The following is a 27,183-nucleotide window of genomic DNA, read 5'->3' on the forward strand; positions in this document are numbered from 1 at the left end:
TAGCAGACACCCACCACAGTGTCTCCCACATTAGCCTGCCCTCTAATCCTTACCCACAAGCTCTCAACTCGTTCATCCTCGACTCCCAGGTTGAGCTCCATGCATTCCAGTTGCTCTCTCACATAAAGAGCAACTCCACCACCTCGCCTTCCCAGCCTGTCCTTCCTAAAGAGCACATAGCCTTCCATGGCAGCGCTCCAGTCGTGCGAGCTATCCCACCACGTCTCTGTGATTCCGATGAGATCATGACGCTGGGACCGCACACAGATCTCCAGTTCATCCTGCTTATTCCCCATGCTTCGCGCATGTTTTAAAACATAATGTTTTAAAACATTAAGTCTTTAAAAATAGCCCAGAATATGAATGCTATGCTGACGGACTTCTGAGCTTTGAGTAACGGGACTGCAGAAAAATGCGTGAATGGATATGAGACTATTAAGAGCTCCCAGTCCCAGAGAATTAACCACCTGCCTTACAGACAAACGGCCTGTGCGTGTAGAGGGAGAAGTTGGAGAATGAAATTTGCCTGCATAAGACCCCTTCAGCTGAGGGTCAAAGCAGTTTCTTGTCCCTTGCTGTTGCCAGCCCTGAAGAAATATGTTGTCTGTGTGGGGGTTGTGCGTGTGTGGGTTTTATTTACATATATTTATATATAAATATATACACACACACATATATATGTATATACACACACGTCTATCTATATAGGGACTTATTTAGCTGGGTACTGAATTATTGGCACCAAACAATTTTTGGAAGGGGTCCCTGAACAGCTATCACGTGATATCAGTACCTCTTAACTGATAAGTTTTAAGTACTTCTTAGGTAGGGTTTGGGGGGGGGGGGGAAGATGACAACAACAACAAACGCAAGGGACTAAAAGTTCTTTGTGTGCCATCTCTGGTACTGTATTAATCTTGTTTAACTTATTTAAATGAATCGCTGCTGTCACTGAGTGGCGTTTTCTTCCTTCCCCCATCTCTTGCAGATTCTGAAACCCTCAAGTGCCCACTCTCCAGTCAAAGAGAGATCTCGGGGCAAGTCGCTGTCCCCTCGCCGGAGGCAGGCCAGCCCTCAGCGACGGCCCTGCAGAAGAGACAAATCGTGAGTATTCCTGCCCTCTTGGTGCTGCCGTAACTAGCTCAAAACTTGAAGGTGATGACATTATTTTACTGTTCAAAACTTGCTTATGCTCAATAGCCAGTATAGGAAGAGTGCAACGAGTATCGTGGTTACCTGGGAAGCTCTAGAAATCACTACTGCTAATGTCCTGGTGTTGCTGGGTTTCCTACTTTCCTGCCGCCTGGCTGCTTTCCTGTGCAGTGACCTCAGAGGCCTGGATGGGCTCTTTTCCATCTGACTCTGCTTGACATTGGATGACTGTGGAAATGTGTTTCTTTTTTTATTTGTTCTGGAGAAACTAAGAAGCTAGGCTGGGGTGTAGGAGACCTTCACAGAAAAGAAAGTAGTATAATCACGCTTAAGGGTGTTCAAAGGTAGGTAAAAAATAGTAGACCCTATCCCCTTGTGATGGTGGGGTCTCCTTGTCATCATGGTCACTCAAATAAAAATTGACTTCTCTGTGATTAACTCTAGTATTAGGTTGTTCTGCTGATGTAGCAGTTCTTACTGTGAACTACCAAGCTTGCAGAGAATATGGAAAAAATAAGTCTTTTATTGCCAAGGCAGAAATACGACTGACTTTGGATACTGAGATTTTTTTTTTAAGTGGTTTAAGAAACAGATCACCTTGACCATATATAGTATGTAATTAATTGTTTCCCTTTTACAGTGCAGGGAAGGACTGGCTAACTGCATGTGACACCTCCAAATGGATAAAATTAGGCCTTCGGGTCACGGGCTTTCTACAGGCGCCAGCAATTCAGGCCTCACGCCGCTCCAGCTGCGCGCGTCGTGCCAGAACGCTGACCCTGGTGAAAGCCTATACGTGACCCAGATTAGTCACATATTTATGGTCATCACTTTTTAAACAGGCTCCCAGAGTTCTGTCTCAGCACTTAAAGATATGAGACTGGTTTTCTAAAGATAACTTTAAGATACTTCAGCAGCAGATGATTTCGCAGCAGGCTTTTATTTTTCCATGTGACTTCATACCAAGTCTCCAATACTATACTTGAAGCCTGTCACTGAGAGCTCCTTGTTTAGTGTGTGGATGGTTATAGCTGTAATAGGCCCTGCTGCTTCAGTTTCCTTACCTCTTAGAGCCTCATTGAGGGAGGGTTTTTCCTTTTGAGTTTCTGCAGCTGTTTAGGCAGTTGCTGGAGTGAATCACACACATTTGGAGAGAAGAGCAAATCTTGCTGGGCCTGGAAAGACGAGCCAGTTGAGGTAGCTTTAAGGGAACTGTGTGGTCACTCAAGCTGTTGGCTGCCTCTTGGCTACTTTGCTTTTACATTTTACATTAGAGAAGGATAAGAAAAGTTTAAGTAGCCTCCCTGGCGCTGTGCAATGGTTTTGGCAATTCAAATTAGGCAGGCTGCTGTATCTTCAGCATCCCCTCAGAGTTGTTTTGGGAATGGCCATGCAAATAGTCCTTGTTTTGGGGCTGTCTGGTGGCTTAAAGTCTCCCTGTTTACCCTATGGGGTGCTCTGGCAAAAAGACTGCCTTGATCATGGGAATACTTGAGCCTTGACCTCCTTGTGCCTCTCGTTATCTGTCTATGGAATCGTCTGGTGCTCAGCAAGATGGACCTCTCTGCATGGCTGCACTTTCTAATTGTTACTGCTATAGGAAGAGTTGTTTGAGGCTAAAACACAAAGCTTGTGCCTGACAAATCAGCTTTATGTTGCTGCTGCTTAGCTGTGTGAACACTGGTGAGTTGTTACCTGTCTGTGCTGCAGCTTGCTACCCTAAGATAGGGATGACCTATATTCATCTGCAGGGCACAGAATGAGGCTGTTTGTAAAGCATTTTAAGAAACAGAGTGGGAAAATGTCTCGTGTTAGTCTCAAATTGGCCTTTAATTAGAGTTTGTCGGCTTGCTTGGAGTGGTGTCTCTAAGGGGTATTATAAAATTCCAAGCAGGGAAAACCTGAGGCATTTTTATTTACTTTCTCCTCCTCTTTAGGGAATAAATTCTCCTTTTATATGACTCTTCACTGAATAGCTAATGAGCAGAGGGATCTGTGTTCTGCATCTCCCTTGACCCACCTCAGTGCTGCTGCTGTGATGATCTGCCTGTGGGGCAGCAAGCGTTCAAAGCTGGGTCCTGGGTGGAAGTCACAGCAGGGCGCAGCGGGGCTGCTGCTCTCAGACACTTGCAGAGCAGTGAGGTGTCTGGGGCATTTATTTTTGTAGCTGCATACACCAAAGTCAATGGCTATTGTAGCATCCACTTGTCTTTGCATTTTGAGAAGGTGATTGGAGTTGTTTGCCTGCTAGCTTGATCACAAGAAGAAAAACTTCTGTGCTGCCAGTTGTACCCTGGTCTGTATCCTAACACTGTGACTTAGGATATTTAATCTGCTGACGTGAAGGGGTCAGCAGCGGGAAGGTGCTGCGCTGTGGAGGAGGCCGGTCAGCACCGTGTGGTGTGGAGACCCCGGGGGTGCTGTCCGAGCAGGGCCAACGCGCGGTCTGTAGGCACGGGCAAGGCGCTCGTAACACTGTGGGGAGTGGGAGTCCCGGCCCTGGTAGCAAAGGGGTGAGTTTAGAACTTGTCTAACACAGGCAGCTCTGGACTAGGGTGCATATGCAAGCCTGGGAACTGCAGGTGTTGGATTTAGGTGTCAAGCTCCTCACAATTGCCCCAGCCCTTTCAACACTTCAGTTAGAAAAGGTTGCGTGAAACGACAGTTCTTTTGGTAGCTAAATTTTGTTGATACTTGAGAATGAGTCACTGAAGGCCTTTGAAAGATAGTTTGATACTGAAGAAATGCAAAACATGCATGTCCCTTCCTAGAGCGCCTAGCTCCCCCTGGTCCCATGGGCATTGGGGATATAGGCACCTAGTGGGGTTTTCCAGAGGCCTTTTTTAGTGATGAGGCACTTTGAATCTCGCCATAGGAGCAGCAGTGTGTTCTGTGTGGGCAATTTAGTCACGCTAAAACTCACTGCTGTAAAAGTGATATCAGAGAAAACTGGTTTCTTCATGTCAAAATGGTGCTTCTGAGTGCACTGGCCAGTGGTGTTGGCAGCTTGAGGGCTGGCTGTGCCTTTTGTCCTGGCTGGAGTGACCCTGCAGCCAGTGGGGAGTTTCCTGCTGGTGACGCAACCCCTTCATTTCCAAAATTAGGTTTCTACTGGTGTCTGCCCACTGCTGTGGGAGGCCTCTGAGGTCTAAAGGGGCAAACGCATGCAGAGGTGACCGAGCAAGGCACACCAAGCAGCAGCTGACAGTGGGGGAGAAAGAAGAGGCAAAATTGGGCATTTTCTTTGGTGTGTTGATGGGATCCTTGAGACCCTAATTGCGGTGAGAGGCCTTTGTGTTGTGCAAAGAAAAGGAAAGACTTCTAGATAAGACTTTTTGAGGCTGAATCCTCTGCTAAGTAACAGTAGTGCTTTTGACACTGCATTTTGTCTCTTTGTGAATCTTATTTGCATGCTCTAATTATAGCTTATTAGAGCTTACATGGGAGGGGGAGAGAAGCTTTTTGCACTAGTGTGAGCAGGTGAGGAAGGGCTCAGGGGATTCACCTGCCGATGGCAAGCTGTTGTAATAACAGCCTCCTTTCTGTCAATAATGAACTATATGGGCCTCCTGGGGAGGATTCCTTGTGAAAAATACTTGGGGTTCATCATGGTGAACAGTAATGGCTTTGCTGGCTGCTTTTTCTGGAGGACGGGGGCTAAAGCAAGGCTTGGGGGTGCTAGCGGCTTTTGCTGGCTCAGCCCTTTAGCTGGTCGTGCTGGTTCCTTGCTGGCCCTGTTGCACAAGTGCCTGTGGTGGCGGCTGGAGCGCCTGCGGCAGCGCGGCCAGGCGGGCGCTTCCCAGCCTGGTCTCGGCCTCCCTGCTGTGGTGCCTGGGCGAGGGGGCCCTGCGGGTGACGCCAGGCAGGCGGCGCAGGGGGAGAGTCCTCGTCTCGTCCCCGTGTAAAACCACCAGAATGCAGGTAGCTCGGGAATGCCAGGCCCTGAGCAGCAACAAGCCACGTTATTCTGCACCTCTGCTGCCATGGGGCTGCACTAGCTGCTACCTTGGAGCTTGTGGTGTTGTATTCAGACTTCAAATAGCAGTCGGCACCCACCTCACTCTGTAACCGACGGAATGGGTATCTCTGCTTATTCTGTTGTTTGTTAGCAAACTGTCTAACCCCTTAAAGAGGAGAATTATGATCTAGGCTTTTAGAACAAAATCCTTCCTAATTCGTTCTGAGCACAGTTACAAGTGAAATATAATAAGGTTAGATTAGGCATAAGAATTCCTCATTATGTGGCTCAGCTGAAATGATACTATGGAGAAGAATCTCCCCAGCTGTTTTCTACAGAAAATCACTTTATGAAACAAAGCAAGCATTAAAATCAAATTTTAATTAGCACTTTCCTGCAAATGCTTCATATTGAATGTGTAGCTACAGGGTATCTTGCAGGATGAGGGGCAATGAGCTGTGCGTGCCCCCTAAGAGACCAATGTGACATCAACTTAGAGCAGCTCATTGCGGAGCTGTGCCTCACATCACCTTTTACAATGTCCACTTGCCCATCATCTCTTCTCCCCCAAGGTAGGAGGGGGCAATATGCTGCAGGCCACAGTGCTGGGATGGGCAAAGCAGCGGTTTGTTCAGTAGGAGCAGCTGGAGCCAGAGGAGTCTTGAGTTAACCCAAGTTTGGGAGGGATGGTGATGTGACAGCCTGAAGCAATTTCTGCTCCTAAATGCCAGCCCACCTGAGGTATTTCCTCTTCACTTCAACACTGGAGGCTTAATGCACGTGTGCTCTGTGAACGAATACTGGCTTGTACCCTTCTGGCCTTGTTTAGCTGAGGAGAAGCAGTTTGGAGTTGCTAGCTCTATTAACACCATGTATTCTGCTATGGAAAGGGAGTCCAAACCGGCAGCCCCTGTGTGCTGTGTACCAAGCAGCTGTTGGCAGCTTCAGATGCTCCTCATGGCACTTTGGGCAGGAGGTGCAGCCTGGACCTCTCTGCCAGCACAGCGCTTACCCCTATCACACATAGGGACAACCACAGCAGGGTTGTAACCTTAGTCGCTTAGCAGGGGACATTCTGCTTGGGGTCACTGCCCTGCCAAGGAGGAAGAGGCTGTGAAGTCTCCACTCTAAATTACCTCACCAAGGTGTCCTTGGGTGCAATCCCTTCCTGCAGGCAAGGTGCAGAGCTTAGTTAACCGAAGAAGTCTGTAGTGGTTAAGCTGAGTAATAGGCCGGTGGCCCGCAGCCACTGCTGCCGGAGTGGGGCAGGCTGCTCGGATGGAGGAGTTAAATGCTGGCTTTGCTTGCGCCAATTCGTAGGTTGCATCTACTGCACAGTGGGTGAAGACAGCCTAAGTGCTGGAAAAACCGGTCTAAAGAGCTATAGGAGAGGAGGGCACCAGAGCACCTACCAACTTCACATTTTACTAGTTGGGCTGTAACTTTTTGTAGTGAAGTGATACTGGGAGAACCTGTTCATAGGGCTTAGTGTGAAAATAGCAGAAAGCCTGGAATAAACCTACAGGTTAGACACCTCCACTGACTATAAATCATGGGCATTATTTAGCTTTATTAACTCTGCAGGGCTTCTTCCATTACTTGCTCAACAGGGAGACTGCCAGCTCCAAAGGTTTCATTTGCTTAAGGTTGTTAATATACTTTAATGACCTAATAGTATATATGGAGGTATGTATTCACATCCCTGCCTTTGGCTGGCATGACTTGTTCTGTGGGGGTGCTTGGCTTCAGAGGGAACTTACATGACTAGGTTACATAATGCTTGGCTGCATTGAAGGAAATTCAGGAAGCTCTGCTTATTTGAGGTTAGAAAATGAGACCTTTACAGGCCGGTTTTGAAGTAAACTGGTCCTGTCCTACACCTGTAGCATCCCAGCAGTGTCAGGTCGCTGCTGAGCTCTTCCCTGCTTCGCTTGCAGGCCTGCGGTGGTGGACAAGAAGGCAGATCTGGCGACGCTCAACGAGGTGGGTTATCAGCTCCGCATCTAGCGAAGCCCCGGCTGGGCAGGGGCTTCCTCAGTGCTTCCCACGGCACTTCACCTGCACACCAGTGGAAGGAAGAAGGAATGGGACTAACTATTAGCTCGTGGACCTTTTAATTAAAGTTGTACCAGAAAACAGAACACAGGAAACTTGGTTTTCTGTGGGTTTTTTTTTTTTTGTGGCAATATTTATTTTCTTTCAATTCATGGAAATGGCATCAGTAAAGAAAACCTAAAATTATGCTTACCAGGAGATGGGATTTTTTTCTTCCATCATGCAGGCAGTGGCTCCAGTGGTACATGGGTTTAGGTATAATTTCTTTTATTTTTTTCTTAAGTTTTAAATGAACTTGGGCACTGTGCTGGGTGGTAGCACTAGGATGATTATGAAATCATTCTTAGTGCTAAGATGTGCTGAGGTGCAGTTCTTTTTTAAAAAAAAAAACAAAACAAAATATGTTCAGTATTAATATTCAGCAATAAAAACAAGCAGTGCAGAAGTAGCGTGAGTTTTTGAAGTGTCAACATTACCTCACTAAACTTAATAGATATGCAAAACTGTCAGTATTATTGTTTTGTAACTAATTTCTACTGTCTCCTAGCATTTCTGGTAGTACTGAAACAGCACTGGATGCGCTCTGCCACCTGTATTACTCTTTTATGCATGTTGTTGAAAAAGGTTAAGGTATAATAATATGCAAGTGTATTCTTAAACATTGAATCTTATTATAAAAAAAGTTTTGTTTTTTAAATGATGATTGACCAATTTTTTTTTTTTTAAAAAAAGAACTTTCCTAGTTTTTTTATACTTTGTCACAAGCTTTTAGTCTTTCCAAACTACATTGATGAAGCACAAAACATGGAGACTGCTGTTTTAGAGACAACAACTGTGTGCCAGTTTTTCTTGTACATGTTCTTGGAATAATGGAAAAAAAAATGTCAGAATTGCTACTTTGAATCTTTACATTTTTCTTTCAGTGCTTGTGTGTAACTAAGAACCTTGTCTTTGAAAGGCTGAGCAGCCTCACAGGTGATGTCTCGACATCTTATATTAAGATCAGATATCCCAGACTGAAGTTTTGCTTCCCCCATGCTACTTCAAGGAGTTCTTCCTCTGTATGTTACAGCAACACTTGCTTAGGCAGACTTGAGAAGAACATGTGTGTTGTTTGGGGCAAGTTCAGCACTAAACACGTTGTGTGTGGGAAGGAGCTCCAGCTCAAGCCTGTCTGCTTCCTCCCTGCTCTGGCCTTCCACCAAGGGAGGGGGGGCTTGCCCCAGGGGTGGTAATGATGGCAGTGCCCAAGTGCCAGCGCACGATCTTTATCAGTTCTCTAGACATGTCTGAGTGAATTCCTGAAAACATTTCAGAAGGTGCCTAAATGGAAGCTGAATCTTTCTGAAAGCCCTCTTGGGCTGTGCTTATAGTTACAGCCTTGGGCCTTTGGTACCTCCTTTGCTGGGCTCTTAGGTATTGGTATCCCTGAGAAGACAGAGCCTCATAAAGCAGGGACAGCAACATGGGCTCAGGCTGAATGGGTTAAGCTCCTAGATGACCTCTTGGATCAGGCAAGGCTGAAGTGAACACAGAGGAGATGATAACCAGATAGCACAGACCTCAAGGAATCTCACTTGCTTTGGACAGGAAGACAACATGGAAAGCTGCTAACTGTTCAAACATTAAAACATTTTCCAGTAATTACACTTCAGAAGGCCAAACTAGACAGCAAACATCTCAAACCTATTATACTTCTTATGCTCAAGTTTTTAATCAAATAGAGGGAGGCCTTTTTCCATCCCTTTTTCCTTAACCTTTCTCACTCCTCTTCACAATGAGATACTTTTCAGTCAGGGGTGAAGCTGAGGAAAAGAGGGACATACTCTTTTGACAGAAGTCCTATAATTTGACAGTAGCTGCAGAATTTCAGTTCTAACCTTTCTGCTGCTCAGTGTTTTGTAACCTAAACATTTTTTCATGTATCCTGTAGATTTCTCATGAGTAAAATGACGTATAAAATTGTTAAATCTTGATAAATGGTAGCAGTAGCACCAGGTTATCTGATGCATTTTTTTTCTATGAAATCATGGTTTACTTCAACTTAAGTAAGGGTGGTTGATATATAGCTTTTACCAGTATCCACAGCAATTGGAACTCTTATCTCTGAACCTCTGACTTATACTGAAACTTTTCTAAGCTGTAGAGCTGTGAGATAAACTACTGGAGTGGTTCTTGTTTTGATATTCCACTGAAATATTCTTATCTTCTCTTGAAATGTGCTTATGATGGCATTTGTCCTACCTGTGGTTCTAGTGACTTTTTTTTTCTAGTTCACTCCATTGTGGGTAAGTAGTAAGAAAAAAAAAAAAAAAAAACTTGTGCATGACTGTTTTTGCCTTTTTTTCTCTCTCTCTCTCATCACCTGTATGTTTATATACAGCATGAAACTTTAATAAACAATTATGGTAGTCTTTTTTTCTAAATGCCTGAGGATATTCTTTTAAACATTAGATGTTACACCATTATTCTCCACATGTTAGTTTTTCAAATATTATCTGTAGTACTTCTTCAGCCTGCAGTCTTGATTCAAGACATGCCTGAGGGGAATCAACTGAAGCTGATTAATAGTATTAAATACCCCTCTCACCTACTCTTTACAATGTAAGCATTAAGCTTTTAGCTAAGTCTTTATAGATTATGCTACTAAAAACTGAAACAAGTTGCTTAACCCTCTAAAATGGAACAATAAACAAATTAGGGATGTGGGGAACATACTAGGGGACAAATCCCTTTTGTACAGGGATGGGAATCCTTATTATGGTCCTTCAAAAACAACGTGCACTACAGTAACAGACAATCTTAAAGCACTAAGGTATTTCTTCAAGTGGTAACTTTCTGAACCTATATCCCTATTTCTCTAATGATGTTTTCTACCACCTTGAAGAATCTGGTTACTTCTGCAAGTGACAGGGACACTGCTGAATAGGTAAGAATAAGCCAAACAAGAAGACCATCAGTCTGCAAGTCCAACATGTTTGCTTTTAAATTAGCATATACAGAGCCACCTTTACAACTAAGGCCTTAGTGGCCTACGTTCAACCCCCTCTATGTAAAAGAGGCTAGAACCAATATGAAAACTCTTCTTGGGTGAAAGAAGGCTTTCTGCAAGAAGGATGACATTGCAGTCCCAGAGGTAGGCAAAGGGCCTTGCTCTTGTCACAGGCACAAGAGGTTTCCACAGCTGGACACATTTAGCCATAACTAGTACTTACAGGTTTGGTGTAAAGTATCCAACTAGAGTTGATACCAACTCAAGTCATCACCTTCATAATTAATTTGACCATTATCAAGAAGCAGAGGCCCCAGGCACCATTAGTTACAAGGGAAGTACCCCCTTCCCCACTTCCTAGTAATTTAAACTGAAGAGGGGATAGGTGGCTGTTTCCTCTAACCCTTAAGTACCTTTTCAATTCAGCTGGTTTGTGGTCATCATCACCAGCCTTCTTGTTTTATTCTCCAAGCACAAAATAACCCCCTGTATTTATTCTGTCAGAAGAGGAAAATAAAGATGAAAAATTTGGAAAATGATATTGGAACAGTAGGACAAAGTTTCTGGAAAGAGGGTGATTTTTTTTCCCAGCACTATGATAGTAAGACAATTCAAAAGTAGAAATTTCTAAAGTTAGCTTTACACAGCTACACATAAATAATTAGGCCAAATTGTAAGATTTGTAACCCTAAGTCTGAGCAAGAAACTGGTTGGGTAAAATTAGACAACTGCCAAATTCACAGAGGATGATTATCAAGGCATTATGAAAGTGAATATAAAATTTTTGTATATTGAATAGTGCACAAGTGTTCTCATTTAAAAAGAAAATCAAGGTGTATATTAAAGAACTACATGGAAAAAAAGCCTTGCCCTCTTTGTTCAACATAGATGAGGCCTCAAAGCATAGGACTATGATTTTTTTTTTTTATTTCTATAGAAGTTTAGTTGATGTGCTATAGTGCTGAATGCCCAATAACTTTGGCTTTATTTCAGGGACATTTTAAAAGATTCCAATGGATACTACTAGGACTTAAGCTCTCCAAAGTCTAAGAAATAACTTTTTTTCAAGGATAAATATTTGCCTCACTGCAAAAATATCCTCTGCACTGACTCTGCTCTAGGTAACTGAAGAAATCCCTTTACAGAATTATTTAAATAGAAGTGGCAACAGAGAAATTCTGCAAGAAAACATTGCTCAAGCTCACACCCCTTGGCTTGAAGAAACACACAGTTCTTACAGAATAATCAGTTTTACTGCAATGTACAATACAAATCATTTACAGCATCTTTGTGAAAAATAATGCCATTTTGAGACTGGCACAGATGTTTTCCATTATCAAAAAGAAGCTAATGTAAACTCTTTTCTGTTTTGCCTTAAATACTTTGAAACGTAATTTAGACAACCTTAAAAAAAACAAGTCTCTTTAAAAAGTCTACTTTACACAACGCTAACAAATCAGCATGCAGGCAAACATATTAAAACCGGACCAGCAGTGCTTGAAATAATTTTAAAAATTATTTTAAGAGAGATGGTGAAGGAAACTCCAGCTATACAAAAAGTCCTTTGAGCATTACCGTTCAATAAGTCTGAACTCTGCCAGCAGCGGCAGGTGGTCAGAAGAGTTATTTTCATTTGGAAGACCATTAACAGTCCAAAGATCTTGCTCTGATACAAGTGCCAGCCTACCAAGAAGTTTCAATCCTCCACTGAGAGTGTGCTCTGCACCTGATAAAAAAAAGTGGAAATATATTCATTAGCATGGCAAAAAACAAACAAACAAAAAAAAAACCCACCACCACCACCCACAAATTCACTGCTCTGCAGAAAAAGGACTACAGTGTGACCCCTCAGATTGCTCAGCAGTTTCACTCCTTTGCCACTGGACAGCAGCTGCTCCTGCTGCGTTGCACAAGAGGCTACTCCCTTGGGCAGACCTGGGCACTGGAGCTGTCCAGACAACCCTCAAGCCAAACTGAGCATTTAGCACATCTGTAAGGCAACGGTTTGATGCTACAGAGAGCTTGTTCAGCCTCCAGTGGTAAAAGGCAGCTCAGAGCCTTCTGGGTCCAGCAAAAATGAGTGCTGCAGAACACAGGTAGCTCCCAAACCCTCTTTTCAACAGCAAGTTCTGAATAGCAAACCAAGCCTTGCATAAAGAAGTGGTCATCCCCCCAGCACATCCAATGCTGACTTTGAACAAGTTGTATGCTGGGGAAGCCCAGAGCATCAGAAGATTGAAAAGCCAGATGATTAGTTTTCATTTAACAATTCTTAGAAATTTTAACTTAATTTTAAAAACTTGGAGAATTCAAATTTATTCCAATTCTGTGCTCAGGTCTAGGGTGAAAAAAAAAAAATCTCTTTGAAGAAACATGTGCAGCAGAGGCTCAACATGCTCTTCCTTTTTTTTTTTTTTTTTTAAAAGTGCCACACAACCACATACATATGCAGCTTTAACAGTGCTGGAGCAGTGGTACTGCAACAACATACATAAGCAGATGGGTTAGGATTCACTGTTCCAAGAAACTGCATTCCCTTAAATCACACAAAACCCAGGAGCTCAGACTCTTCTCACCTCTCAGTTTCAGTCAAAGCTTTTATCCCTATATTTTGAAGCTTTTTAATTCTCCACTTTAAGTTCATTTGCTGTGCATGGCTAGTAAAGCTTTCATGCATTAGTTCAACAAATTTTAATGGTCTGTAACCCAAGGTGTGACAGATGCAGCCAGCAATTCCCATTTCACGTAATGAAAGCAATGTCAGCTCCCAAAGCTCACATCTGAAGTCTGCACTGAGGGCAAGGGTGCGATTTCCGCAGAGCCCTGTCTGATAACACCGCGCCGTGCGATGCTCTCTCAAGCAGGGTAAGGCACTCGAGTCCCCGAGCTCAGCGGGGCCCGTGCTGCGAGCGCAATCGCTGCCGGGGACACGAGGCTGCCCGCAGAGCAAGGCCCGTCCTTCCTGCACCATCTGCTGAGCGACGGCTGCAACTGCAGCGCGACGGGGACAGCGGGGAGCACGAGTGACGGCTCCAGCAGCAGCCACACGGATCCTTCACTTGACGTTTCATCAACCTTATCTGGAAAATGTCTTTCTAATAAACTGCTCAATTATCAGCTTTAAGGCAGACTGTAAGTTGACGCTGCCCATTTTGTTCCTTAGATTCCTAAGTATCTGCAGCCTCAGTTCGTCTCATTTTGTCAATGAAACAAAAACATCTCATTAGGTGACAGTGTTTCCACGTGTGGGACAAACAAGCAAGCCCAACTACATTTCCACAGGTAACATCCAAAGATACCTGATGAAATTATCACTACATTTCCCTTTGCACACCTTCTGAATGCTGCCTTTTACTGTTCCTGAAAATACTTTTAAGTTGCTTCCTTACCTGGCTGGGCAGCAGTATCATTATTTGCGGCAGAAAAGAAAATATAATCCACAGTGACAGCACTTCGGGAGTGACAGGTTGTAACTTCTGGCTTCCCAGTTTCAGGGAAGTAATGAGAATAGACTGAAGATAGTTTAAAATGGTGCTGTAATTTTGAAGATAACCTAAACAGGAATTAAAACATAAATAAATAAATATGAAGAGTTTGCTTTTTTGAATTTGCTAGAAATGAGTGATAAAGAAATACTGACCAGCTTCTAGTCACAAATAAAATCAGTAATCCGGATATGCAAACTAATTTTAAAATATATAAGTGTTTGTTTCTCTCTTGTACTCAATCCCATCACTTTTTCTGTTAGGGAACTAAACTTCTGAAGGTAAAACAAGGAGAGCTTTACAAAGTTAGTGGCAAATCAAAGAGCCTATCAAAAACTAGATAAAGTGACACTTTAAATATACAGAGCCTTCACCTCCATCTATACATTCAAGATTTCACGTGTCCTCATTCAGGAATCTACCCCTGGTGCACTGGTAGACATGCCCATCAGAATAGCTGATATGAAAGGGACAAACCTTTCATGAGTTAGATGAACTCATCTAACTTGGTCCTTCAACATAAACTAAGGTTGTTGTTACTTGTTTTAAACTAGAAGGGCCAAGTGTTTTACAGATAGCCATGCCTAATTTTTTTCCTCTGCTTAGGCTCCCATTTTGTCTTGCCTCATAATCTGCCAGTCTGTTAGTCTGTTCCTCCACCTGTCCAGTCCATCTTGTCTCACCTGTTTCCTTTCAAATCAGTCATGAAAAGCAGAATTGCACATTTGGACAGAAGAATTCTCTCCCTCCCAATCATTTCCTCCCATCAGCTTTGCAAATCATCCTGCTCAGCTGTACCTGTCTCACAGTGGATGGCTGCATTTTAAACCTGATCAGCAACACATCCTGGTTAAAAAACAAGTATTGCTCTGAAAAAACAGCATGTTATTTTAGTTAGTTTTCACACCAAGAAGATCTTTTGCCTGTTTCATATTTACTGCCTGTCAATTTATTTTGAGAATTCAGTAGTTTCAGCACATTCACTACTTTTCCCCAAAACAACATTTATTCATGTCCCTCCAACCCTTCATGCTTTCCCAGCAGTTTAACCCTTATTGCAGTTACCTTCTTCCTAAGCTGGGAGACCCAAGTTCATTTAGCCCCCATTCATATGGAAGTTATTCCATAACTTTGATCGTCCTTGCTTTTCTATTACCTTTTTCAGAAGGGTCATTGATTAATTGCAAACGGTGTCCCAACATGTGACATGCTATGCCACATATTTCTATAGTAACACATGATTATAACATCATGTTTCTTGTATTGTTATCTTCTCTTTTCTCACCAGGACCATTACTTGCCTTTCTGATCATCAGAAATCACTATGGGTTTTAACAGAACTATCCACAGTGATCCCAAGATCTCATTTCTGAGTAGAAATGGCTAACTTGGAGCCTGACATAGTTAGGGTAACTCCTTCTGTGCCTTACTTTACATACCTTTACCAGTGTGGTAAATGCAAATATATTCTTCCTTCCTTTCAAAAACCAAACACACATTCCACCTCAGCAGTCTAACCCCTGTAGTTTAAGTAGTAAACTTTCTGATCTGACTAGGAGCTGTACTGCCAAATCCTAAGTAATGTTAAAGATTTTTTTTTTCTTTCCCCCCTTATAAAATACTACTAGTTTCAGGAATTCGAGGAATTGTAATTCTCCTTACAGAACTTCTAAAAAGGAAGATTTTCAGTTCTTTTCCCCTCCTTTACCCAAATTTCACATTGGATTACAGAATTTTATCATCTTTCATAAAACAATATCTCAGAAGCGGTAACAAGGAGAGAGGTAGTGCCAACACTTAACAGCTGGGCAACACTGCCTTTTTACAGTGTGATTTCTGCACCTGGGCTGAAGCTCACAGCTTTCTGACAGTACTGCTATAAAGCAAGCTGCCCTGCTGAGGGAAAGCAGTTAGCAAATATCAGAAGTATTCATTAACAGGCAGCTGGAATGTACCCCAATACCTCATTGCTGCATGCTGAGATATCACCTGCTGTAAGACACTGTAAGAAGAAAAACAAGACAAAACAAAAAACAACAACAAAAAAACACTCTTAACTCTCTCCAGATCTAGTTATCTGATCAGCTCTTTCATATATGAGTGAATATGAATTTTTGCCACATGGGCCAACGGGGTTGTATAGGTATAGTATCTGGTATCCATACCTAGAATCAGACACAAACTTGGTCTAAAAACTAAACAAAAGACTCCCCAAGCCCGAACATTAGGAATCAGGCAAGCAACTCTGCTCTTCTACCCACAACACATACTTTTCAGACGCTATTACAATCTTCTCAGTGCCGTCCAACTTTGCTTCTGTCATCTTTTCTCCTGCAAAATAAGAATGTTTATTTCAGATTTAAAAATATCTTCCCATTAAGGCCAATAATGAAAACCTACAAGAAAAGAGAACAGCCTAATGTAGTATCTTTAAAAACATTTACTGTTTGTGGCAGACAAGATAAAATTCATAAAGCTAGATTAAATTCTTCTATTCCATTAGTAAGATTGCCTTCAAAGAAGCTTTCAAATTACCTCTTGTTCATTTTAAATTGTCTGTCAAAGAAAAATGATAGATGAAAGAAGGAGACGCAGCTAGGGGAACAGGGATCACTTGCTTTTCCCATTTGTTCCACAGAATACTATAACATATGAACACTAGAGCATAAGGTAGGTTCACACTGCACGTGTGCTGCATTCCTCCAGCTCTTTCCCCAGTCACTTCATAATTGGTTTCTACTCTGCAAACACAGTAGCTCCAATATCATGCACCAGATTCTGAAGGGCAAACCACCCAGCTAAAGATCCCAAAGATGAAAATCTGCAAAAGCTTTTGCAAACATGTAACTTCACACGACAACAATCTTCCTCTACTAGAAAAGAAAATCCATTTTTCCGTGTGACCTCAATGATGTCTTCTAAGGACTATAATCAATCCAGAAACTGACCTGTATTTTCTTCTTTTTGTTGCTGCTGTATTTCATACACACAGTTTTGTGAAATACCTAGTTTTTGGGGCCAAATTGGAATAGGTAAGATTCTTTGTCCCCTTGGAAACTGTTCTTGTCCAGAGACCTAAGAAAAAACAATGTGAGCTTGTTCCAGCCAGAAATCTGATTTAGAAACAAACTGAAAGAACTGGACATTCTCTATACAATAAAGCTTGACACTTTGAACAAACAGTACCTCCTTAGAGTAAGTCTCATACCAACTTACCAAATTTCTGTCAAAATACTCCTAATTTACAACACCTTTGCTACCCCGTTGTCCATGATAATTCTTGTGACATCAAGCTAAGAAACTGTTAAGAACTGTCAAGAAACCTCCAGCAACATAGCAATATGTATATATACACATACACACACACACTATATAGAGAGTATATGCATCTCCCTGGCATATACATCCCTGTTACATACATCTCCCTGGCAAATACTTTATGATGTTCTTCTGGGAGGATGTCAGCTCAAAGCTGGGCTAGAAACAATTACCCACTAGTAACAAACATCCATGGTGCCATTTTCTCCCTGTACGTGCTTCAGTTGCTTTATACTGGATAGCATTTAACATCTCCAGCAGCTACATACAAAAGTTCACAATACTGCTAACCTGAAGCAGTTTAGGCTCAGCATCTAATCATATTTCTGCCTTTAAAACAGTTCTAACTGTAAAGTTTATCTAAAAAAAGAAACAAGTATTTTTTTCTAGACAAAACATAATAGGGTATTTGATTATGTAGTTATTTTCTCCTGTTGAAAGCTGTAACACTGAGGAACAGTGTCATAGCCATCCTGTGGCTAATTACATTTCAAGAACAATTAATTTGTTTGTCAAAATGTTCATTTCACAATGCCAGCAGCAGGTATAACATTCTGTAAGGCACAGCCAGTGGGCCCGGGCTTATTTTATTAACTCCATAGCAACTCTCACTTTGCAGACTGCAGAAGGGCACTAAGATGGCTACTGGAAGGAAACGACCACAAGCTGATGATGTACAGTATGCAAGACCATTCTGTTATATATTTCCTCTCTCATCAGCCTTTTTTTTTTTTTTTGAGAGAGAGAGAGAGAGTGGGAGAGGGAGAGAGAGAGAGGGAGAGATAAAACACATATCCTACCTTCCCTATAGCGAGTCCCTCATAATTTAGCTTTCCTTCTTTTATAAAACTGTACAGTGGAGAACCAGGAACAGAATTGAAGTCACCACAGATGATAATTGGGCAGAAAGTCCCATCCTTCTGACAGGCAACACTAGCAATCTCTGCCAGGAGCATGGCAAGCTGGGTCAGTTTGATGTCCCCTCGCCTTGGATTATAGAGCAGATGTGTGTTGGCTATGCAGACTGCAGCACTGGTTTTGCAGTGAAGTCTGGGCTGCAAAAGCAGCACCAGCCCAACATTGTCTCTGTCCAAGAGTGGGATATCACGTCGGAAAAATTCCACAGGGCTTGATGAGATCAGACTAAATTTGGAAGTTTTGAAGCAAATGGCACAGCCATCAGGTTTTCTTCCTGTCCTCATTTTGTATTCACAGTGATACCCTGCAAGAAAGACAATCAAAAAGATTAGGATACCATTCAATAAATACTCTTTTTTTTTTTCCAAAAATTTAGAAAAACCTCACAGTCATTTTCTCCTTCAACACCCAGTCTAAAATAACAAAGACTGGGTGAAGTTCACCTTGCCCTTTACATTCCCTTTCAGATGCCCATCGTTGACCTCTGTCTGCCATGGTAAAATTTTTAGATGTTTACATTACTTTGTAGAAGAAATGAGGTATATTGCGAGTTATTTGGCATGACTAAGTACAAAGCCAAGAACCATTCATAAAATGCTAAATAACCATCTCAAACTCCCTATAATAATGGTTTTATAATAATAATTTAATGGTTTCTGCCAGAAAAATAAAATTCCCAAACATTCATGTCACAATAAAAAGTGAAGTGTCAAAGGAAAATTGCTTCATCACAGCACTGGGCTGCCATCCCAAGCTGGGAAACAGTTCAACAGTAACTGCCCAAAGTACAAGTTTAGCTAACAAAAAAATGCAGAATGTTGGAGTGGCCTGAACACCTTTTCAACATGTGTTTTTGTTTGTTTGTTTAAGCCTTGTGCTCTAAAAATGAGTAATTATTTAAGGTAACTAACAACTTGTGTTCATTCATGAAGAGCTAAACCTAGCAATCACTTTATCTCTGCATCTTAGGTGGCTACAGGAGCCTGGCTTTATAGGGCTGTTTCACAACCTGTTAGGCTAATTTAAGTCAGTACTGCATCACCGCCTTCTTTATAAACACCCGTTTCTGGGAGTCAGACTGCCAATTAACCATGAAAGGAAAATTTTGGTCAAGTGCTGCTCCTTGAACTGGCCTGTCTTGGCATTCAACGAGTTATCAGACCAAGCATCAGACTGAAAATAAATGAAGGGCAAAATAGATTTAGACCAGTTTAAATTGCCATGGAATCACACCCCTATCAGCATGTTCCTTACTGAAAGCAGGAGAGACAAGGAACCTGTTATCGAGGCTGAATGACAGTACTCATATACACACTGATGAATACAAATTGAACACGAATGAAGTTTAGTACTGACATTGGAAGGTTTCAAGACAGAGAGAAGGAACTACAAAGAAGCAATTCAACAGGAGTAACTGGGGAAAAAATACTATGGCAATTTCAAGAATGTTTGATGAACTTTTCAAAAGAAGCATACAATGCTGCATGGCATAGGAGGGGACTTGATTCTATCACCTAAGAGATTATTTCTGGGGTGGGGGGGAAAGCACTGGGAAGAGTGTGAGAAGAGAAGGAAAAAAGATGAATTATTGGTCACAGAATCTTATCATACCCAGGGACTCCAGACTTGACTTGATCTCTGTCCTATAATGGTCTTCTTGAACTTCTTGTAAACAAAGTACCTAAGGCAAAAGTTTACAGTTGAAACATATTAGAGTAAGTACAAATTTTTAATTCATATTCATCAGTTGCCAAAACTTTTTAAAAGAGATTTCAGTAGTTTTTTGCCTTCCTAATCCTGTAAAAGGATTCACCAAACTCTTAAGCACCCGAAAAATGACAGAAACAATAAGCTTATTGACTTGACTTTGTTATTAACAGTAAGCATCCCTGAAGAAAAAAAAAAAAAAAAAAAAAACTAACAAAAAACATGCAAAGCTGTACAAGCTATACCATGACACAAGCAGGAGTTTAGAAGCATGTCTTTGATAAAAGACAGCAAATTTGATCATGAGCCAAATGATAAAGAGCACTAGGAGGAGAAGACAACATCTGACAATTTTGGATCAGTCTCACTGGAAGAAATGCTACCAATAGCTGCATTTCTCTCTCAACTACAAATATTAATCATAAGGAAAGAGAGATCCACAGTCTTATCACTCAAGATCTTACACAATCAAAAGAGTGGGTGAAGCATGTTCGTTTGTCTGCCTTCCACGCAAAGGTTTTGCACAAAACCAAGTTCCCTATTTTCTGGTCTAACAAATGGATCTAAGGGATTAGCAGCCATATTTTAGAAAGGGACTTTTGATTCACTGAATATAATGATGACTGTTATGACTACCTGAAAAAGTATTTAGTCAAAGTTGGACACTTCACAGTTTAGAAATGCCAACAATGACGGCTGGCTTAATTTAATCCACCTGGACACAGGCAATTATTATTCCTCCACAACAGCATGGTGTGAAAGATTAGTATTTGCCAATGGTGATAAACTATTTAGCCTTGCAACCCTTCTTCACACTTAATAACTTAAGGAAAAAGACTCCATCTCTCAAGATTCCTAAACTATGACCATCCTGGCAAGAGGTGCTCCATTTTCCTTCCTTAACCATCCATCGTTAGCTCCTGATGAAAATATGACACTGGACTAGGCAGATCTGCTCTTCTGTTCAGGGCCTTATTTACAGCATTCTATTCAGATGCGTTCTAAGCACAGACTGAAAAAGACTTGGGAAAGAAAGTGTATTCTGACATTAAAGCAGTAATCAGCAGTATATACTTTATAACTGTGTTTGCTGTAAATTTAGATTATGCAGAAACCACTAATTGCGTAAGTATAAAACAGAGCTATTGACTTAACCCAGACATAACTAAAGGCTCAGTTCGATTCACTAGGCTACTTACTAAAGTAAAAAACAGCAGGAATTTGCTACTCCATTTACAGTCTCTTGAGAAACATCGACATCATCATTTTCTACTCACATCTGCATCCAATTGTTTGATTTCTTGTAGAATGTTGGGAAATCTGTATGCCCAGATTAATATGGGCTGCTGGCAGTGTTTATACAGGTGGGAGTTATCTTCTAACAAATTCTGTGAAAGGATATTGTAGGACATGACTGTAAAATCAAATTTTGCCTCACTTTCTCTATTGCTTTGGTCGGTTGCTTTATTTTTAGAGGTCTTCATTGCTCTGCTGTGCTGACAAAAATATTCCCAATGTCTTTGGATTGCTCCTGTTAAAAATACACAAAACAAAAAACAAGTTATGTAATATTACTTCTTACTGCATTTAGAACTCTACTGATTACTATTTGCCTTTCAATTTCCCTTTCAAATTGCTTAAGCAAATCAAAAAACCCATCTGATTAGCAGGACTTTAGGCCATCTATTTAATATGAACTATGAGTATCAGTAAAAATCACATAAGGCTGCGTATGCTGCATTTTAGACTATTTTGAAATTAGGAAACTGCTATGTTCAAAGTCACACTACACCATCCTGCTCCTTGCAGAAATGTTGTCAAACCATGTCTAGTCTATGACATTTTTATGCTAGTGTCATATACTAACTCCTCAGTGGAGATGGGTATACGCTGCTCTAAAGGGCATGTCCCAGACTGTCATATCCCAGCTTCTTGACCCTGTGATCACGTGTCACCAGCAAGGGTGAGGACCAGAGGTTTGGTCTTTCTCTGTGCTCAGTCTAACAAATTCAAACCTAAATCCCCAAAGGGTCTGTTCTAGAGGTTCCAGAACAGATATTGAACCTGGATGTTTCTCACTGATGTTGAGGCATTAAGATCCATAAACCTCTGACAAGACTTCAGAAGAGACTAACTTTATCTTTCCCCAGTGCTTACTTTCAGATGTATTATTTGCATATGAAAGCTAGTAAGAATATATCTGAACATTGTTAACTACCCAACTATTTTTCAAATATTCATAATTCATGATCAAAGATGACTTTCAGCCATGCCCCAACTCACCTGTGAGTATGCTGAAGCCCAGCTGCCTGCATCGCCAGCCGGTGGCGGACTGAAGCTATAGCTGTAGCTCTCTGCTCCTCCCTGTACACAAAGGTACAATCCCCTCTGACAAGCAGGCACTAAACTTCTTCACTGTGCCCAGGTTATTTAAGGCTTTGCCTGGCATTGTAATGAATACAGCAAAGCTTTAACTAGTAGTTTTACAATGGCAGAGAGACTGTGCCGCTTCCCATCAGGTGTCTTGATTACTGTCACCTTACAATGTGTAAATAAAGGGTAACCAGGGAGGTTTATCATTCTAACCACTCTCTCAGATAGAGGCATATCAAGATACACTTGGAGATAGCTTTAAGAAAGGACACAGCAACCTCTTTTCCTCCAGATCCTGAAGATACATAGGAGGTTTCTGTACCTTCAGGAACTTCATTTTTATAGGCATGCGTGTCCAAAAATCCCCTTGTGATGCTGCTGGGATTTGCCTGTCTCAGTCTCAGCACAACTTCCAGTTTATTTTGTTAAGGAAGTGATTTATGCAAAAAGGCTCTGATTGTGACTGTGCCCCTCTATTTTTTCCTACCCCTACCAGTGGACGAAACTGTTAATATCCACAATAGTTAGTAAAACATTTTGATGCTCTGTGGAAGATTATACAGATAATAAGCTAAAGTAAACACTTCCAAGTTTCATAAAAGCCTGTAATAAGCTGGGTAGACATCTTCATGCTTCTTAATTGCCCTTATCTAGTTAAGTACATTTGCTGATTGCTCTATCAGCCATGGTGCAAAAGGTGCACAAAAGAAAACACAAACCATACTGGAAACAAACAACATTAAGTCTCAGTTATCCCTTAATTCTCACTTACCTCAAACACTGATAACTGACTCTGAAAGAAGCCCATTCAGGTTCAGCAGGGCTTATCAGCTCAGGTATAGGAAAGGAATTAAGCCATGCAACTTCCAAGGCCAGCTCAGCTCTGCAAGCGATTTAGCTGAATCTTTTGCTTTAAAAAGCAGCCAAGAGTTAACAGACCTGAACTGGGAACAGGTCCTGGAGAGAATCTGAATCAAGCTCGGAGCTCCTCAACTGTACAATCTCTGGCATGTGATCTAGCACTTATTTTGTGGATTATCTCAGTTTGTGCTATGCTAGATGATGCAAAATTGACTGTCTTCTGCTGCTGAGCAGTAGAACACAGTTCTACTAGTTCTTTCTGGCAGACTGAGAGCACAAAGAAAACAGCTTACAGAGTAACCAGTGATAGAAAACTGGAACACACTCCGTTCCTCTCTATCAAAACACATATTCTCTGTTGCCAAGCCAAATAGGAATTCAAAAGATACAGGCAATATAGTCTGTAACTTGTTAGAAAATGTTTAGTATTACAAATTAACAAGCAAACTACATCCTTACCTCTCTTGCTGGTACAGTTTCCTTCATTCTGCGCTACAGAAAGACACGGTGCTTCCTTCTGATTAGAGCTACTTTTTTCTGCCTCGGGAGCCGACGTATCACGCTGGCCACTGAGTCTTCTCTTTTTTGTAGATGGCTCTCCTCCCTCAGATTTCATATTGGGATTAGAGAGATGAAAGCAACAATTCTGTGTGAAATTATCAAGCTGCCAGTTTGAGTTCTGAAACTGTCTCCAAGGTCCAAAAAACAGAGGCCACCTCCAGTTTGCCGAGTAATCAAATGGAACCGAAAGTGGAAATGTGGCCCAGGGATAGTGTCCAACCCATCTCATGCAGGTGGAAATGGGGTTGTTCCAGGAAAATACTTGGGAACTATTCCAGTGGGCAATCCAGTCTCTGCCCACCCTCTGCATTTGACGGGGCAGCATGGAGTGTCTGTTAAAGAAGGATAGGTTTTATTACATAAAACACAACTACATTTCCCTGTAGTCCACTGTTTGTAGATGCAAGTCATTTTGGATACGGTTTATAGGCAATATGTTTTCCTTACAAATTAACCCATACAAGATATTGGATATTATTTTCCTATTAGATTCTTACCCCGTGTAGCTGAATCAGAACTGATTTTTAGACACAACCATATAGTGCATTTTTATTTGGTACTGCAATTATAATTGGAACATTAAGATATTTAAACTTTCACCTACATTATCTGCAAAGTGGGACTTTGTAAAGCTGAAGAGAAAGAAAAAGTTACAAGATCAGTTTGCAAATAATACCATTTAATTTTCAAGCTCCCTTCACCTGAATTGTTTACAGTTTACCCTCTGCCTGTTGAAATAACTAGCTCCTCCTACAAGTGCTCAGCAGAAAGTAATTTTGCATACTACAGACATTTTATTATAAAGCTGTTTGAAAGAAGCAGAAAATCAGCTTCCCGCAAAAAGTCACTAGAGCACTTAAGAAGCCACTGACTTCACAAATAAATAAAGCACAAGACAGGGAGGTAGATGGTAGTAACTGTCTCCTTTGCTGACAGCAGTCTATACAACTCTTAGATTTTACTGTTTGGGTTCTTATTTCCACATGCATGGTTCTCAGAGAACTGCAAAAATGAAGCAGCGGTGGGGGGGTTGATTTGTTTTTCCAGAATAAAAAATAAAAAGTCTCCACACAGATCCAGGAGAGCTGAGTGACATTGCTCAGGCTCATCTTCATTGTTGGTTAAACAATAAGTTTTATTTAATGTATCTGGAGTCTACAAAAACATCAAAGCTAACTGGCCTAAATCCAGAGCCTCCTGGTTTTCATGCAGTCCAGAGAACATGCATAAATACATCTTTGGGCAAAAATAACTTATCCTAGAAGAGCTAAAGAGCTGTGTGCTAAAGCAGTCTCACAGGGATACTGCACTGCATTCCACTAAGGCACAACAACACTTCCTGAGTATCCTCTTTCCGAAGACTTCCTAGGATTCTTGTTTATGGAAAAAAACATAATCCAGAAAGCCTTCGTTCCGGCCTGCGGCTTCTCAGAAGCACAGCGCGACACAAAGACGTCACCACCGTGACCTACAAGCAGCAACGAACAGCTCAAGCCTACGCTTAGCTTCGCTGACGACCGCCCTGCTGCCAACAGCGGGGCTTCCTTTAAATAAACCCGGCTGTCAGTAATCCCCTCTTCCCCGCCTCGGGTCGAGCCACGCCTGCGCGAGAACCCCAACGGTCGCTTATGGCCGTTAACGGCCTCAGGGCCGCCTGGGCCTCCAGCGGGGCCACCGCTCCCGCCGGCTTATGGCCAGGCCCGCCCCGGTGCCCCCTCGCCCCCCGCTGCGGTCACCATTACCTCACGGCGAGCGCGGCGGCTCCGGGCCCCGCTAGCCGCCCCACGCAGCCCTGGCACCCCCCGAAGGGGTCATCCCCGGGCAGCGCCAGCTCCGCCCGCGGCCGCCGCCGCGGCGCTCCCGTCCCGCCGCTTCCCCCACGGAGGCGGTGCCCCGCGCGCGCTCGCTCCTGGGCCTTGTAGTCCTAGGGCCGCCATCTTTGTTCCGGGAGGCCGGCGCCCGAGGCGCATCGCCATCTTGGGTCACGGAGAGGAGCGCTACGGCGAGGGGCAAGGTGAAGCCCCAGGAGCCATTTTAGGTGAGGGCAGGCAGGAAGCGAGGCGAGGCAACGCCCGACCCGCAAGGGCGGGCTGCGGGCCCCCGCGCCGTGCGGCTGGAATATGGCTTAGACTGCCCCATTTCCAGTATTTTGGGGTCCTTCAAATGGATATAGCACTGTATTTATGCAGCAGTTTCCATAAGCGGCCTTCTCCTTAAGGGAGACACCCCTGGGGGGTGTAAAGCCGTTCAAACGAGACTGCCCTTCATTTTCCCCCCCCACCCTCAGGAGCCGGGTGTGCTGCAGCACGGCAGCACCGCAGTCCCTCCTAAGGGAAAAGCAAAAGCCGCTCACCTGAGAATGCCTTTTAATTTCCTCTCATTAAAGCGCACCTGAGCCGCCTGACGAGGTGCTCGCTGTGAGTTCACGCTGTGCTCTGCCAACACGGGGCACCCGCTCGCACACGACACGACACGACACGACACGACGCGGTGCTTGGGAGAGCGGCTCTGCAGAAACACGCGGTGCTCTGCCTCCCAGCTGCGTAAACAGCCGCTCTCCTTCCAGCCCACGAGCGTCTCTCCGCTTCTGGGGAGGTCCTCTGAGGACAAAGTAAGCGCTGGTACCGTTTACTGCAAGAGAATGTAACATAAGGCGTATGAAACATGATAGTGCTGAATAATGCAGATCTTGCGCAGGAACTGCAATCAAGTAAAAAAAAATATCTCCCCATTTGTGATATTTGTTTCATACAAGTGACTTCAAATTGTTTAAGGAAGAGAAATATATGTTGATTTCACAACAGACAAAGCAGGAGGTAAGTAAAAGCTTATTAATATGACAGAAAATGTTATTCCTTTTGCTATTGTTCCTTACTCAGTAATTCCTTTTGCTATTATTCCTTACTCATTATTAAGATCTCTGGAAGCCTTAATATTTTGTTAACACTTAGTCGGAGATTACATGCTCTCCTTGATTATTATTGTAATCGTACAGCTAATTTGGCTACATTGCGTTAAGAGAAATTCTTCAAGCAAGGTCTCTTCAAGTCAGTTATAAGCCAAATATTTTGAATCATTTGAGTTTTTGAAACTCCCTAGTGAATGGAGACTACTGACTCACTGGGAGGTGTTGGGATCTGTTGTATTGAACATATGGACTTTAAGGTGGTGGCTCAGATCCAGGTCCCCCGAGCACTGCTTCCTACTTTCTCAAAAAAATTTCCCCAGACCCACTGCGTTTCACAAATGAACAGCAGTGAACACTTGAGATTGGGGAAGATTATGAGAATAATTTTAAAGTAAATTATTTATATCTTTTTCAAAAAGAGGCTTCCATTTATGAGTAACTGAAAATATTGCTTGTTCTCCCTTCCTCCTCCCACCAAATACCTGAAGTTACTCAACATTTAAAGATGTATATTTTTTTCTCAGAAGATGCTTGAGTTAGCTATTTAAATTTAAATGAGATCTATTATAACATCCATCAGCAATGAATCAATAATGGCTTGAGTCCCCCTTATTTTCTGTTTATACCACTAAACCTCAAAGTGATAAGATCTTAAGAGATATAATAAACAAGTGCTGCTTCATAAGCAAATTTCTACCTGCTGTGGAAATAAAAGACAATCGAAAACAAACTCCACTTTTACCAACCACTATCCTAAGATAAGAAGCCAGGAAGAATACCTGAGCCTTGTCTGAGCTCGCCAACTCCTGCCTGATATCCCAGAAATTCCAGCTAGATAGAGCTGGATGGTTCTTGCAGAATTTTCCAGTGAAAATACCTAGCATATATAGCCACT

At 42.4% G+C, this 27,183-nt stretch overlaps 2 protein-coding genes across 2 annotated transcripts in view; one reads left to right on the top strand and one right to left on the bottom strand.

Moving 5' to 3' along the window:
* Positions 1 to 7,269, top strand: part of VASH2 (vasohibin 2) — a 34,136-nt gene extending 26,867 nt beyond the window's left edge. Inside the window, exons 6-7 of the mRNA XM_088532111.1 lie at positions 989 to 1,104; positions 7,048 to 7,269. Coding sequence (XP_088388237.1) covers positions 989 to 1,104; positions 7,048 to 7,117 — 186 coding nt within the window. The 3' untranslated portion in view covers positions 7,118 to 7,269. The remainder of the gene's footprint in view (positions 1 to 988; positions 1,105 to 7,047) is intronic.
* Positions 7,270 to 11,567: 4,298 nt separating this feature from the next.
* On the bottom strand, positions 11,568 to 25,227 carry ANGEL2 (angel homolog 2). The gene is made up of 9 exons (XM_088531900.1): positions 25,123 to 25,227; positions 23,279 to 23,712; positions 20,863 to 21,116; positions 19,490 to 19,559; positions 17,761 to 18,182; positions 16,591 to 16,717; positions 15,913 to 15,973; positions 13,547 to 13,710; positions 11,568 to 11,883 (listed from the first exon to the last, which is right to left on the bottom strand). The coding sequence occupies exons 2-9, from the start codon at positions 23,703 to 23,705 to the stop codon at positions 11,729 to 11,731; spliced, it is 1,680 nt and encodes a 559-aa protein (XP_088388026.1). The 5' UTR covers positions 23,706 to 23,712; positions 25,123 to 25,227; the 3' UTR covers positions 11,568 to 11,728.
* Positions 25,228 to 27,183: the final 1,956 nt, after the last annotated feature.

This window comes from Tinamus guttatus, unplaced genomic scaffold, assembly GCF_059628265.1.
Source record: "Tinamus guttatus ecotype Peru unplaced genomic scaffold, ASM5962826v1 Tinamus_guttatus_pri_ptg000033l, whole genome shotgun sequence".
NCBI lineage: Eukaryota > Metazoa > Chordata > Aves > Tinamiformes > Tinamidae > Tinamus > Tinamus guttatus.

Bases quoted from the DNA above. Each gene is read 5' to 3' on its own strand.
- ANGEL2 (XM_088531900.1), bottom strand. From the start codon at position 23,705: ATGCTGCCCCGTCAAATGCAGAGGGTGGGCAGAGACTGGATTGCCCAC. The intron at 19,560-20,862 runs GTGAGTAGAAAA...CTTTTGCCTTAG, and splicing joins TCAAACAATTGGATGCAGAT to GTACTTTGTTTACAAGAAGT. The intron at 11,884-13,546 runs GTAAGGAAGCAA...TTTTTTTATCAG, and splicing joins TGATACTGCTGCCCAGCCAG to GTGCAGAGCACACTCTCAGT.